Source organism: Arachis ipaensis, chromosome B2 (assembly GCF_059453495.1).
Source record: "Arachis ipaensis isolate K30076 ecotype BB chromosome B2, ASM5945349v1, whole genome shotgun sequence".
In the NCBI taxonomy this organism is placed as follows: domain Eukaryota; kingdom Viridiplantae; phylum Streptophyta; class Magnoliopsida; order Fabales; family Fabaceae; genus Arachis; species Arachis ipaensis.
In genome coordinates, this window is record NC_142437.1 from 71534324 (window position 1) to 71549675 (window position 15352).

The window sequence follows — 15352 nt, forward strand, 5'->3', positions numbered from 1 at the left end:
TAGGCGTCAGGATGAACACCATTAGACTTCACCGTGTCACATATCCTCAGGAAGGTGGTTAGATGTTGATTGGGATCTTCTTGGACTCCTTCTCCGAACGAACAGTTGTTCTGAACAAGGGTGATGAGCTGCGGTTTTAGTTCAAAATTATTGGCATGGATGGTCGGCTTTTGAATGCTACTTCCACAGTTTCCTGGGTTTGGATTGATGTAAGAGCCTAAAACTCTTCTCTCCTCCCCAGCATGATTTGCTCGACCTTCTCTGCCATGGTTGTGAGCCTCTTCTTCATGATGGTTTTCCATGTTTTTTTCCATGTTTAGTTCAAAGTATTCCTCCTCTTCCTCGGCACCCACTACTCGTTTTTCTCTTGCTTCCCTCCTTAATCTAAGGAAGGTCCTCTCAGGTTCTGAATCAAAGGAAGTTGAAGCCCCGCTTCTTTTCCCTGTCATACAACCAACAAAGCACAAGCAAGGAAAATAGATGCAAGAAGTATTTCTGTTAGAATTACTGTTAGTGTGAGTGATGCAATATATCAAACAGTTAGTGGGTCAGTGAACTGAATTGTAAATAACTAAAAAAAATGAAAATGTAAGGGGAGGGGGAGAAATTAACTAAAACTGAAAGTAAATTACTCAAACAGAAAATTAAATCAAACAAACTAAAAATACTCAATCTAGTTATCCTCCAATTTAATCATTGTTGATTCAAAATCAATCCCCGACAACGGCGCCATAAACTTGATACGCGAAAAACTTGTCTCTCAACAAATTTCCTTCGGCAAGTGTACCGAATTCGTCGTCAAGTAAAAGCTCACAATAGAGTGAGGTCGAATCCCACAGAGATTGATTGATCAAGCAACTTTAATTAAAGGAATGTTCTAGTTGAGCGAACCAGAATTTGAGTTGAGAATTGCAGAAAATTAAATGGCGGGAAAGTAAATGGTGGAAACAGTAAATGCTGGAAATAAATAGCTGAATGTAAATGGCGGAAAGTAAATTGCAGAATCTTAAATGGGGATGGGGCAATTGCTCATAAAAGTAAATGGCAGAAATTAAAGAGAATGGGTAAGATCAGAAATGGGGAGTTCATTGGGCTCAGGAGATGTTGCATTCTCCGGATCAAGTTCATTTTCATCTCTTCCTCAATCAATGCATTTATTGATCTCCTTGACAATCTTAAGTGATCGAATTACAATTCCTTGTAATTCAATCTCTCAAATCTTGATCAATAGCCAATTCCTTGGTCAATTGCTCATGAGAAGAGATGAAGTATGGTCACTGATTATACCACATGCATTTCCCAAATCAAGTGTTGGAAGGATTATAGTCACATATCCATCCACACCCAATTTGGTCCAGCATGAGAAAGCATTTCTAGCATGATCCCTTCATTCCTCTTTCAAGGTTCAGAAGAGATCCAAGTATGAATAGCTTCTTTTTCAAGATAACTACCTAATTGGATGAAGATCGAAAGCCTTCTAGTAAAATCAAGAGAAAAGATAGAAGAAGGAGAATGAAAACTAAAATTGATCCATCAAATTACAACAGAGCTCCCTAACCCAATGAAAGGGGTTTAGTTGTTCATAGCTCTGGAAAATAAAAACAAAGATGGAGAATACATGCTGAAAGTAAACTAGAAGTGCAGAGAAAGTAAAATACAGAGAGTAATTCTAGGCCAAAGGCTCCCTAAGCTTTCCAGCTCTCCAATTAATTCAAAGCTACTCCTATATATACTACTCTTCTGATCTTCTAGTTGGCTCTTCAAGTCTTGGGTATGGGCTTTTGGATCCTGAGTTTGAAGCAGTTATCTTCATCATTGGGCTTAGCTTTGCTTGCAGAGAGAAAGTGTGAAGTAGGCAGGGACTTTTAGCTCAGGACGTTAGTGGTGTTAACGTTAAGTGAAAGTGTGGGTTCGAGAACGTTAGTGACAATCACCTTTTTCACTAACGTTGCTCACCTAAGTATGAGCCACGTTAACCTCAATGTTAGTGGCACAAACGTTACCACTAACGTTGCCTCTTGGTCCTTCGCACACGTTATTGGGACTTACCTTTCCCAATTACGTTGATAAACCTCCCCCTTCCCTACGTTAGAGTCCACGTTAACTTAGTTAACGTGGCTCTTAACGTAAGCTTTCCAATCCTTCGAGAACGTTAGTGACACTTACCTTTGTCACTAACGTTCCAATGTGCCCCTATTTCTCACGTTAGAGTCCATGTTAACTAGGTTAACGTGGCTTCTAACGTGGTCATGCTAGCCATCTCCAACGTTAGTGACAAAGGTGAGTGTCACTAACGTTGGCTCATCATCTCTTTATCCACGTTAGCTTCCACGTTAACTAAGTTAACGTGGGAGTTAACGTTGCTCATGGTGGCTCTTGGTGGTTCACCCCAACGTTACTGACAAAGGTAAGTGTCACTAACGTTGGCGACCAATTGCTCTCTCCACGTTAGCTTCCACGTTAACTAAGTTAACGTGGGAGTTAACGTGGCTTATGGAAGCTTGGCCAACGTTAGTGACAAAGGTGAATGTCACTAACGTTGGCTTCCTTTTTGCTTCTTAACGTTAGAAGCCACGTTAACTAAGTTAACATGGCAACTAACGTGGCCAATTATGAGCTTGGTCCAATGTTAGTGACAAAGGCGAGTGTCACTAACGTTGGCCTTGTTGTCTTCTTCCACGTTAGAGTTCACGTTAACTTAGTTAACGTGACTCTTAACGTGGGCTTATGATGGCTTCGAGGGCATTATTGGCGATTACCTTTCTCATTAACTTTGCAAGTTAGCACCCATTCCACGTTAGAGGTCACGTTAGCGGTACTAACGTGACTGCTAACGTGGTTCTTCTTTGCTTCCTTTGTCCTGAAATTAAGCAACAAAGTGCATCAAAGTTCTGGTCCAAGTCATGAGTCATGCATCATCCAATTTATCATATAATTTATGCAAAATCCTCATGAAATCATGTAAAGTGCACAATGTATGCTTGAATCAAGATGTAAGTGAATATCTACCCAAAACTAACTTATTTTCTAAGAAAATGCATGAAACTACCCTAAAAACAGTAAAGAAAAGGTCAGTGAAACTGGCCAAAATGCCCTAGCATCACAAACCCAACTCATTTCTAATACTATTTCATGCAGAATTCAAGCTTGGGCAAGGGGGGAGCAATTGTTTGGTAGTATAGCATCATGTAGGTTAGTTTCTAGAGAGAGAAGCTCCCTCTTCTCTCTAGAATTAGGTTAGGTTAATCTCCATCTTAGATCTAGGTCAATTTTCATGTTTTCATCTTGTTTCCTTCATAATTTCTTGTTCCTACTACTTGACTCTCTTAGTTTTCTTGTTAATTTCCCTTTTTGTTCTCTTTTGTGATGTTGAACTCTTAATGGATTTGGATCTCTTTTATGAAATTTATGTTTGATGTTCTTTTAATTGTTAATTTGAGTTGTTGATCTTGTCTCCTTCCAATTTGTAGTTGATAGATTTTACTATTTCTTGTCATTTATTATGCTTTCCTTTTATGCCTTCCAAGTGTTTGACAAAATGCTTGGTGGATCTTAGAGTAGATGTTGAGCATTCTTGGCTTGGAAAGAGTAATTAGGCAATCTTGAGTCATGAAAACCCAACTTATGTTGGTGATCTAGAGTTGTTAGTTAATATCATTTTCAATGACTCTAATCTTTTGCTAATCCAATTAGTAAGTTGATTAGGACTTTTGATTTGAGATTAACTAGTCTTGTTAGACTTTCTCTCATGGAAGATAACCTATATCTTCTTCCAATGTTGGAGATGACGTAATGAGATCGATTCTTGTTATTATTGTGATATGATTGATTAGTCTTGTTTGACATTCTTCCTATGTGAAGATAACATGATACCTTCTTCCATTTGTTGGAGTTGACTAAATAAGATGAATTAATCATTGTATGACTAGGATAAAAAGCCTATGATCTCAATTCTTGCCATGAATGTCTCTCTTTATTACTTGCTTTCTTTAGTTATTTGCTTGATTTACTTTCCTTGTCAATTAATTTCTTTCCCTTTTATCAATCAAAATCCCCCCTTATATCCTTCATAGCCAATAATCATACACTTCATTGTAATTCCTTGTGAGATGACCCGGAGTCTAAATACTTTGGTTAATTCTTATTGGGGTTTGTACTTGTGACACAACCAAAAATTTAATTTGATTTAAGGATTGACTATTGGTTTGGACTATACTAGTTTTTCAAGCAATTTTTCACTTGTTTCATAGGTTTTATACACTTTCTTGAGTTACAAGTAAGCCATTTGGGTAGAAATTCATGTGTACTTGGATTCAATCAACCATGAGTAAATTGATGCATTTTCATGAGGTTTTGTGCTATAATTGCTTATATGTCCAGGATAAGAAGTCTCATGATTTTAGCATTGCTTTGATGCATTTGTTGATTGATGATAGGTGAACAAAAGGCTTGGAGGAAGGTTGAAGAAAGGAGATGGCAGGAATGGAAACGAGGGCAGCATTGAGAAGATCACGTTTGAGTTCACGTTTGCCTCAAACATGAACTCAAACGTTGGCCTAAGGAATCCCCTGGAAGAGATCAATGTTTGCGCCAACGTTTGCCTCAAACGTGAGGTCAAACGTTGGCTAAGGAAGCCACCTTGGGAAGAGCTAACGTTTGCGCCAACGTTTGCCTCAAATGTGAGGTCAAATGTTGGCTTAAAAGAATACCCTGGAGGACTCAACGTTTGTGCCAACGTTTTCCTCAAACGTGAGGTCAAACGTTGGCTTAAAGGAATACCCTGGAGGACTCAACGTTTGCGCCAATGTTTGCCTCAAACGTGAGGTCAAACGTTGGCTGAAAATTGCCTTGGAGGGATCACGTTTGACCTCAAACGTGAACTCAAATGTGAGTGACAACAAATCCCCATTCTGCATGATGCCATTACACGAAGACGTTTGAGTCAACGTTTGCCTCAAACATTGACTCAAACGTAAATGATCCCAAAGTCCATAGTGCGAACGGATTTCTTCTCAAGACCAAGAGCAATCAACATAGGCTATCTTCAACCCACTTCCATCAAGGCCAAGGGCCTAAATTCAAGGCTTAATGGCCATTAGAAGGAAGTGTATAAATAAAAGCTAGTTTGAGTTAGAAAGGAACACTTTTTTCTTCTTTTACAATTTTCACCTGTAATTTTGAGAGTTTTTACTTTGATTTTGGATCTTAGAGAATTGGGAGGAGAATTGAGTTCTCTTCCTCTGGGTTTTCTTGTTTTCTTTTCTACATACTTTGCTTGAGTCTTGGGTGTTGAGAATTGAGGAAATTTCTTTCTCAATCTCACCTTGAGATCTCTTTGTTCCTTTCTCTGCATAATTCAAGATTTGGTGATTTGAATTCAAGTTTCTTTACTGTTTGATCTTTAATTTGTTTGCAATTGTTCTATGAGTTGGATCAAGGAAGGTAGTGAGATCTAGACTTGGATTTCTAGTCTCTTGACCCCTGAGATCTGCATTTTCATTTTAGTTCATTTGCTGAATGCTTCTTCAAGCTAATTTACTTTTCTGTTTGAGATCTACTTCAACTCAATTCATCTTCTACTCTTCTGTTTGTTGCAATTTACTTGTGATTCTTTAATTTCTGCACTCCCAGTCCCCAAATTCTTTTATTATTCAAGCCATTTACATTTCTTGCAATTTAAGTTTCAGTTATTTATATTTCTTGCAATTCAAGTTTCTGCAATTTACATTACTTGCACTTTAAGATTCAGCTCTTTTAATTCTTCTGCACTTTAAATTCTTGCCAATTATCCCTCTCCCTTTAAATTCCATGCAATTTAGCTTCTGTTGGATACAAATCACTCAAATCAACTCTTATTTGCTTGACTAAATCAACCACTTAACTAAAATTGCTCAATCCTTCAATCCTTGTGGGATCGACCTCACTCACGTGAGTTATTAGTACTTGATGCGACCCGGTACACTTGCCGGTGAGTTTAGTGTTGGATCATTTTCCACACATCAAAGTTCATAATTCAAACTTGGATAAACAGTGGAGAAAGGTTCTCTTACCTTATTCCACGTGACTTTGGGTTAAAACCTTGCAAGAACTCACCATTGAATCTCCCCTAAACATCAAAATTCAAGATCTCCCAAAAAACTCAACCCAAAACACAAAATTAAAAGAAAATTGAAAACTGGGAATGAGTTTCGAGATTTCTTATCACAATACCTAGATAGACTTGAAGAGCTTGACAAGGGCGACGTGCGGCTACAAACGGCTCGTCGATTGGAGCTCCAAAGAGGAAGTTATGGTAGATTTAGTGTTTATGAGCTTAGGGTTTCTCTCTTGACCATCTCTTCTTCAATTTCAGCATGAGTGTGTAAATGAGTGAGTTGTTAGTGCTGAAATGGCCTAAGCTAGGGCTTATATATGTTGGGCTTGGGTCCAACTTGAGTCCGGTTCATATATATGGCCGTTTAGCCCAATTTTGGGCCAAAACCTTTAAGATTAGCGTTTTAATGTATGTTTTAATGATTTGTTACAATCTCAATTACAAATTTTTAACTTTTTAACCTTTCTCACTCATAATTAATCTTCTCAGCTACAGTAGTAGACAGATCTCAGCTGGTACTGCCGGTCAAATTTTTCGTATGTATTTTTACGCAGAAAAGTATGTTTTTCGACTCAGAAAATCCACCGAGTCCAAATCTCATATTTAAATTTCTCAAATTACAATTGGTAAATTTTCCAACTATTTTCGCTCTCATTTAATTTATTACTTAATTAATTACGGTTTGACCGGATTTTATATAAATAATGACTTGGAATTTAAATTCAAACTAATTCAAAACAAAATCAAATCTAATTCAAATCAAATATTTTCTTAATAAATCTTAACTAATTAGTGATCTTTCTTGTAATTTGAAATTCAAAAGTTGATGTCATGCTTAGTTGAAATCATGGGCTTCAAGTTAATCTTGGGCCAATCAAAGAGAGCACTTGAAGTTAGAGACATTAGTGAAAGATTGGGAAGGATTAGGATGTCCTTGGGAGTGGTCCCTTCTTGGTGTGTAAGATGCAACATATCTTGTGTGAGACGTAGGCCCGAGGTGAAGATGTTGGAGGCCTCTGGAGTGCTGTGTGAGGTGCAAGGAGAGTTGTGTGAGGTGCAGATGTTGAGAATAGCCCCTGGGAATGGACTTGGAGGCTGCGTGAGGAGCAGGGAAACTTGCGCTTGAGATGGGGCTGCGTTCAATGTAGGAGAAGGCTGTGTTATTTGCAAGTCCACTATAAACTATTATATATCGTTCAAAACCTATGGAAGTTAGCTTTTGAATGCTGTTCAAACTACATTATTTGGACCTCCAGAGCTCAAGTTATCCTTGATGGAGTTGGAAGAGGTCAGGGTTGCAAATTCTCTTTGAACTTCCCTTGGCTTGTTTTCAATTTTTGGTTCCTTGGGAGGTTGCTTCGTTTTTCATGCCTTCTTTTTTGGTTCTTCAGGGCTTCTTTGGTTCTCCTTCTCCTCTTTTATTTTTGTCTAAAATTTTTCAATAACTTTCTATACATATCAAAGCACAAAATAACTCTAAGAAACATTAATTAAAGCACAAAAATCTCAGTTATAACAAGGAAATCACTAACTTTAGTCAAAGAATTAATAAAAAAATTACTAAAGATGCTCATGAATCAGTGTCTAAGCCTAATCTAAAGTCTAAGTCCGAACCCAAACACAACCTAAACTAGAGTTAATTCTATAGTGGTGACATATTTCTAAACAGTAGGTTTTGTGTCCGGGTTTTGTTGTGTATTTTGAATTTAGGCCTTTATTTTTATCACAAGCAAAGCCTTGTAGATTGGTGTTTTTTTTTATGAAATGAAACTTTTATTTTGGTGTTTTGTTTAGATAACAAGCCATTGACGTATGTTTTATTTTGGTGTGCTTGCCTAAACACCCTTTACAATGTTTACCTATATGACAATGGTCTGTTTAAAAAGGAATTTAATAACAATTACTACTTTCGATTACTTATGGTATTAAAGAATACAAATGTTGATTATTATGTATTAGAAATCAATTGTGAATTGATATGGAGTTCTTTTGAAATTCACAATTAAGATAGGAATTTTTTTTCTTCTTCATTGTTGTAATTTAAAGTAACAAAACAAGCATACATTACAAGAAAAATACTCATTCAAATACACTTGAAAAGTGTAGCCAAACATAAAAAAAATGATGCCTTAGGCAAAGGCTACGCTTTTCGGGCTATGGAGATGCTTTAGTGGAGGATGCTTATTCGGCCGTTGCCTATTGACGTTAGGATTTTTACCAGTAAAGAATTTTATAAAAACAGTCGCGTTGTAGATATAGTCTCTAAACCAACAGAAATCCCTTCGTACAAACGTTTTGGTTGTCACAAGTAACAAATCCCTAAATACATTGATAACCGAAGTATTCAAACCTCGGGTCGTCTTCTCAAGGAATTGCAAGGAAGTATGTTCTTATTATTGGTTATGGAGATTGTAAATTGGGGTTTTGAGAATGAGGAGCGAATGGTTTAAATAAAGTAAATGAAGAACAAGCAATTTAAATGGTAAGTAAAATAAATAAATGACTGTAAATAAACTTTTGGCAAGGTATGAGAAATTGGAGGTCCTATCCTAGTTATCCTTATCAATGATGATGAGAATTAAATCTTAATTCCACTTTGTTAACCTTTACTAAGATAAAGAAAGGTCAAGGGATTAATTGGTTTGAACTTCGAATCCTATTTATTTCCTAAGAAAAGATTGGGATTATTGAAGTTCAATTTAATTAACAAAGATAACAATTATCAATCATGTTTGAGTTTGATAACTCCTGAGTTACTGATTTCTTAACCAAGACCAAAAGGAGAAAAGTAAATCTACTGGAATAAAAATGTCTTCAGATGGGAATAACAATAATGTAAATAAAATAAAGCAAGATTAAACTGAAATACCTCAAATAACGTTAATTCAAAAGAGTAATCTGTAACATGGAAGAATTCATAAATTAAATTGCAAAAGTAAATAAAAGGGAATATTGAACCTGATAAAGAGATAATCCTGAGGGCGAATAAAATCCTAATTCTAAATCCTAATCCTAAAGAGAGGAGAGAACCTCTCTCTAAACAAAATCTAAATCATGAAGACTAACTAAAAGTGGAGACTCTCCTTGAATGGATGCATTCCCCCACTTTATAACCTCTGGTCTATGCCTTCTGGACTTGGATTTGGGCCAAAAAGGGCTTCAGAATTTGCTGGGAGCGTTTTCTGCAATTTCTGGTGCGTGGCCTCTGTCACGCGTCCGCGTGGGTCACGCGGTCGCGTCATTTGGAGTTTTTCTTGTCACGCGGTCGCGTCAGTCATGCGGCCACGTCATATGTGTTCTGCTTAAGGCGCGCGGTCGCGTCAGTCATGCGGCCGTGTCGCTGCTTCTTCGCGCTTGGCATGCGGCCGCGTCGTCCATGCGATCGTGTGGATGCTAGTTTCTTCAAAAACTCCGTTTTGTGCTTTCCTTCCATTTTTGTATGTTTCCTTTCCATTCCTTTAAGTCATTCCTACCCTAGGGGATCTGAAACTACTCAACACACAAATCACGGCATCGAATGGAAATAAAGGTAATTAAAATAATTAATTTTAAAGTATAGGAAACATGTTTTTCACATACATCACATAATAAGGAAGGGAAAGTAAAACCATGCAATTAATATGAATAAGTGGGTGAAGGATTGAATAAATCACTCAAACTAAGTACAAAATATATCATAAAATATGGGTTTATAACCTATTCTCAAAAGCTACGCTTTTCTATACTAAAGGATACACTTTTGACGTTTGGGAATCGGGTGTGCTTTTCAAGTGATGCTATTCAGGATCAAAGGCTATACTTTTCATTTTTCATACTTACCAGAATAGGCTACACTTATCCTTGCTATTGCATCACCTTTAAAGTGTAGCCATATTGTATACTATAGCTATTCTATATAAGTGTAGCTTTAGGTCCCTCATTATTTTTTTTTTAATTTTCTATATATAATATTCTAATAATTTTTTGTACAACATAATATTTAGTAATATGATTATATATATAATTATATATTTTTAATTGAACGAGTTAAATATTATAAAATAAAAATAAATACATAATTATACTAAATAATTTTTTAAATAATAAAAATTATTTGTAAACAAAATATACTTATAATGAATCAAATGTATTGGAATGAAGTCAATTTTGAATATTCATATATCTCACACTAAATTAAACATAGTCATATCAAAATAAGCATGAGACCACTTAGAATTTATTACTAATACTCTACAAAAAATTAAAATATTATATTATACATAAATATCCTCTAATAAAAATCATTAGCCATTTATAAGAGATAGTGATTGTTTAAGACTCTAAATTAGTTGTTGAATTGATCGAATTACTAATAAAATTTGTCTTAATCAACTTTTAATAACCCATAATATTCTATGGCACCAACAAAGATAGTTGATTAATAACTCATAATATTCTATGGCACCAACAAAGATAGTTAACGTTGAACAGAACAATGTTTACAATGGTCACTTGGTCAGCAAGGTAATGAAAATAATTTGAGTACAAAACTACTATGAATAAATATTTTAAACTTGCACAATCAACAACTATTGGTATTGTTATATTTAAATTGGTTATCAAATTTTCATATAAGACACCCAAAGCAAAGAAAACATAACCAAAAAAAGCATCAGATAGAAATATAGCTTGAAGCTAGAAATTGAAAACAACCTCTATGTTCAAGGAATGCATATGAACCAAGACATAAATTAAAATATTTCAGTGTGAAACTTGTTCTTTTCATTAATTTTTCCTTAAGATACTAAACTAATTGAAAACCTAAAATTAGAAAACCTTAAATTAGAACCCAAAAATCCCAAAAATTCACAAAACCAACTGAAAATTGATACATACCTTCTCTATCTCACTTAGCCACTATCAAAGCCATACACACCTTAGAACTGAAAAGTGAGAGCAATTTTAGAGAATGAGCGAGAAAGAGAGGATACATAACAGAGATTGCTTACCTGGTGACAGAGGATACAATGATGGTGATGAACAGTGACAGTGAAGAAGAGATGAGCAGCACCGGAACGGCTTGGAGACGGTTCAGCAACTCAGCGGCAAGCTCCAGTCGAAGGCAGCTCAGCGACAGAGTATGACAACAGCGAGACGTCCCTTCGAGCTCCTCGGCGGCGGCATAGCAACCCGACGGTGGCAGAACGGCGACGACAACAAGCCCTAGCAGCGGCGGTGGAGCTTCAGCGGCAACAGAGCACTCCCTTCCTCTCTCCTCCATTGCGTTTTCTCTCTTCCTCGAGCTCTCTCTCTCTCTCTCTCTCCATCTCACACTGTTGTTCGACGAAGACGATGGTGGAGCCCTAGCCGGCGTCGTCCTCTCCTTCCTTTCCTCTCCTATCTTTTTTTTTCCCGTTCTCCCCCTTAGCTTTCTGATTTCTTCCCTCTTTCAAGTGTGTGTTGAGTGAGTATGAGGGGGTCTATTGCGTGAGTGAGGGACTGAGGGTGAGGACAAAAAATTTTTTACTTAAGTGTTTATTTGGATTTTTAATATTAGGAGACACTTTTGAAGTGCACCCAAAATATAACAAATAGGTTACTTTTCAAAAGCGTTCTCTTTGGTAAGAAAAGTGTATCCATAGATATTAAGCAACGGCTACGCTTTATATGTGATTTTTTTTAATATCTAGGGAGACACTTTTCAAGTGATGCCATACTCGTGTTTCCTATTCTCATAAAAAATGTAATACGCAAAAAAGTGTAGCCTATTCTATGCATAGGCTACGCTTTTCAAATGTAGCTTAAAAAAAGTGTTGCTGAATGGGTGATTTTCTTGTAGTAATTGCCTTACAAGGCATTACAATCACTTGTGAAAAGTATAAATAAACATCAACAAAGTATAAATGTCCATTTCTAAGCAAATATACTGCACCTATTTTCTAATGCATTTTAATTCTTCTTCTATCTCAATGATGCAAGCGCATCATGTTATGTTTTGCTATGCTTTTTCATATAAGAAATCAATGCATAATGCTTAATTATAGAGAATTTTTATGCTTAAATTGAATATTGCTTTGATTGCTTGAGTTGATGAATTTTGCAGGAAATAATAGAAAATGAAGCAAAAAGCACAAAACAAGCTCAAAAGAAGAAAAAAAAGGAAGTTTTGGACACACTTTCAAGCTTTAGACATGCTTTGGAACTTTAGTCCACACTTTTGAAAGCATGGCCCACGAAGAATTGCATGGCGTTTAACACGCCTGGTTGAATGGGTGTGTAGAATGAAATGCCTTCGAAAGTGCACTCATGCATACGCATACCTCATGCGTACACGCAACACCTGAAAAATGGGGATTCATGCGTACAGATGCTACATGCGTACGCGCAAAAGCTCGAAAAGTGAGGACTGATGCGTATGCATGCTGCATGCGTATGCACGATTAAAGATTTTTATCATGATCATGCATACGCACGACCCAGTGAATAATGGGCGTTCCACACGCCAGGAAGAACGGGCGTTTGAGCTTTACACACCTTCGACACAGTAAGTGAAGGCTTCTATGTGCAATATACAAGGGAATTTTAGACCCACTTTGGGCATGTCACATGCCACATTTTTACCTCCCAAGACCTTTTTTAGTTGAGTGGCGTTCCACACGTCGCGGCCCGGCGTTACATGCGGGGCCAAGTTTCAAGAAGACTGTTTCAAGGACCCCATTGTGAGTTCTAGAGACCAGAGGAGGAGGGGCATCACTACCACAAATATGGGCTTTAGCAACGCCAAAATTTGTAACGCCTTAAAACCGTTCTCTTAGAGGGTTTTAGACAATGATTTTTTAAACTGTTGCAATTGAAGTTCAATTTTTCACTATTTTTATAGCAACAAAATAAAACTGTTCTCTTTGACTATTTTAAAGAATGGTTTTATAACCGTTACAATGATTTATTTTTAGGCAACGGTTTTTTATTGTTGTTTAAATATTTGTACAAAGAACACGCATAAAAAATGTTGACAAAATTGTAACACTTTAAAACCGTTCTATAAGATAATATTAGAGAACGGTTTTTACAATGTTATTGTTGAAGTTCAATTTTTTACTACGTTATAGCAATAAAATAAAACTGTTCTCTTTGACTATTTTAAAGAACGGTTTTATAACCATTACATCAAATTTTTTATTAAAAAATAATTTTTTAATGTTCTTTAAATAATTTAACAAATATTATTTATGAAAAAATAAATTTAAAACAAATATTAATTTTTGTTTCATTCAATTTCCTCTAAAATTTAACATAATATATTGTTTTGACACTTAAAAAAATCCAAAATAATAATTTTTTAATATTATTTAAATAATTTAACAAATATTATTTATAAAAAAAATAAATTTAATACAAATATTAAGTTTTGTTTCATTCAGTTCCTCTAAAATTTAACATATAATATTACTTTAAAACTTTTAAAGAAAAATCCAAAGAGTTAATTAGAGCCCAATAGAAGACTTTCTAGTTCCCGTTCATTCCTTCACGTGATTATAACTCCCACCAGCATAACCCATCAGTCACCATCTTCATTCCCTTTACTAGGAAGCCCTAACCCACCGCCGAAAAAAGCCATTCGTGGTGCGCTATTGTTGCGTCTCTGCCTCTGTCCTGCGCATACTTGGGTCCTCTTTGCCGCTCTCCTTGCCGCGTACGTGGGTCGTGTCTGCCCTTCTCCTCACCGTGAACGTTGGTTGTGTATGCCCCTCTCCTCTTTCCCGGCGTGCGTGGTCGTTGCTGGTTCTCTCCTAGTCGTCGTTGCTAAAGTCGCTCCTCGCATTGCGTCATGGTCTACCCTTGTCGTCGTTGTTCTGCTTCTGAATTGCTTGCGGTCCTCTGCCTCCTCAGCTCGTTGTGGCTCAACCACTAATTTAGGTAACTCAAGTCTCTTCATATTAATAAATTGCTTCGATCTTATATATTGCTTCCATCTTACATTCTCTTTTCTTTCAATGTTAATTACTATTTGATTAAAAGCAATATTATGTGATTCATGAATAATAATAATAATAATAATAATAATAATAATAATAATAATAATAATAATAATAAATACATAGAGGAACTTAGAAGCAGGGCATATGGAAAAACCTTGTTCTCTTTTGTTAATAGAATCTATCTATTTCAATGTTTTTAATTAGAAAATAACCCACTCCTCGAATCTAGACATATATAAGTTAAAAATGTGAACGCATATATTATTCTATATAATAATTGGGTCCAAAATTTGATTCATAGGAAGCAAGGGATGAGTCTGACTCATGTCTCCAGAAGAAGGTAGCATCAGATTTGGAACAATACTAGTACAGGTAAGAGGAGGAGATTTTTTCAAGTTGACTCACAGTTACTGTTGGTGAAGTTGTTCATGGATGGCTCCCTCTTAGAGAGTCGATTCTTTCAAAAGTTAGATAAGGTACTTTTTCAATTAGATTTTAGGGTTTTTAGAAACTGTTTATGTAAGTAAGGTATTGCTTTTAGGCTTGTGAATGATATAAACTAAGTTAAAAAACTTTTTGCCTTTTTAATATAGTTGACTAGGACAAAATTTGTAGTGATTTTCTAATAGCTTGTTTGAAATTAAGAAATAAGAATTTGTGATTTATTATCAAGAATTTAAAATAAATAAAAAAATTAAAAAAAGTTAATTAGTATTAGTTAAAAAAATTAATTTCTTAACATCATTTTTTTTGTCAGCATGCTATTTATTTAAGTCTTTCATCTGCATGTCTAAGACCGCGTGTAACTATAAAATTGCATATTTAATTATAACTTATATTAAATTTGATTCATATATATATATGGTTAGGACATTCATATTTTAGTACCAAATTTAGTACCAGTCATCCCACCGACCCAAAACCTTATCCAATTTATAATATGCTCCGGTTTTTTCTTGTTTCCTTACAATTTATGCAATGTTATTATTTTTTTAAGAAATCTAAAGTATTTCAGTTATATTAATTAATGATTATATAAAAAAAATGTCAATGAATAGTAATTTTGATTTTCTAATAGCTTGTTTGAAAAGTTTCCAATGAGAAAATGTTAACATTCACTAATCACTAATATTGAGAAAATGTTAACATTCATTAATGACTAATATTGATAATGCCAAACTAGCTTTGATTTTCAAAACATGGCACAATTAACTTTCTAATTTGATGTTTTTTATTACTTTTAAATTTTTTCTTGTTTTTTCCACCTAATTATTAAGGCATCCATGTCGTAGTTCAAAAG

At 35.5% G+C, this 15352-nt stretch overlaps 1 protein-coding gene across 1 annotated transcript in view; it reads left to right on the forward strand.

Annotated features, from left to right (window-relative positions):
* Positions 1–7220, forward strand: part of LOC148574337 (uncharacterized) — a 52102-nt gene extending 44882 nt beyond the window's left edge. The window contains 1 exon segment of the mRNA XM_088505887.1: positions 6918–7220. Coding sequence (XP_088362013.1) covers positions 6918–7220 — 303 coding nt within the window.
* The last annotated feature ends 8132 nt before the right edge of the window (positions 7221–15352 follow it).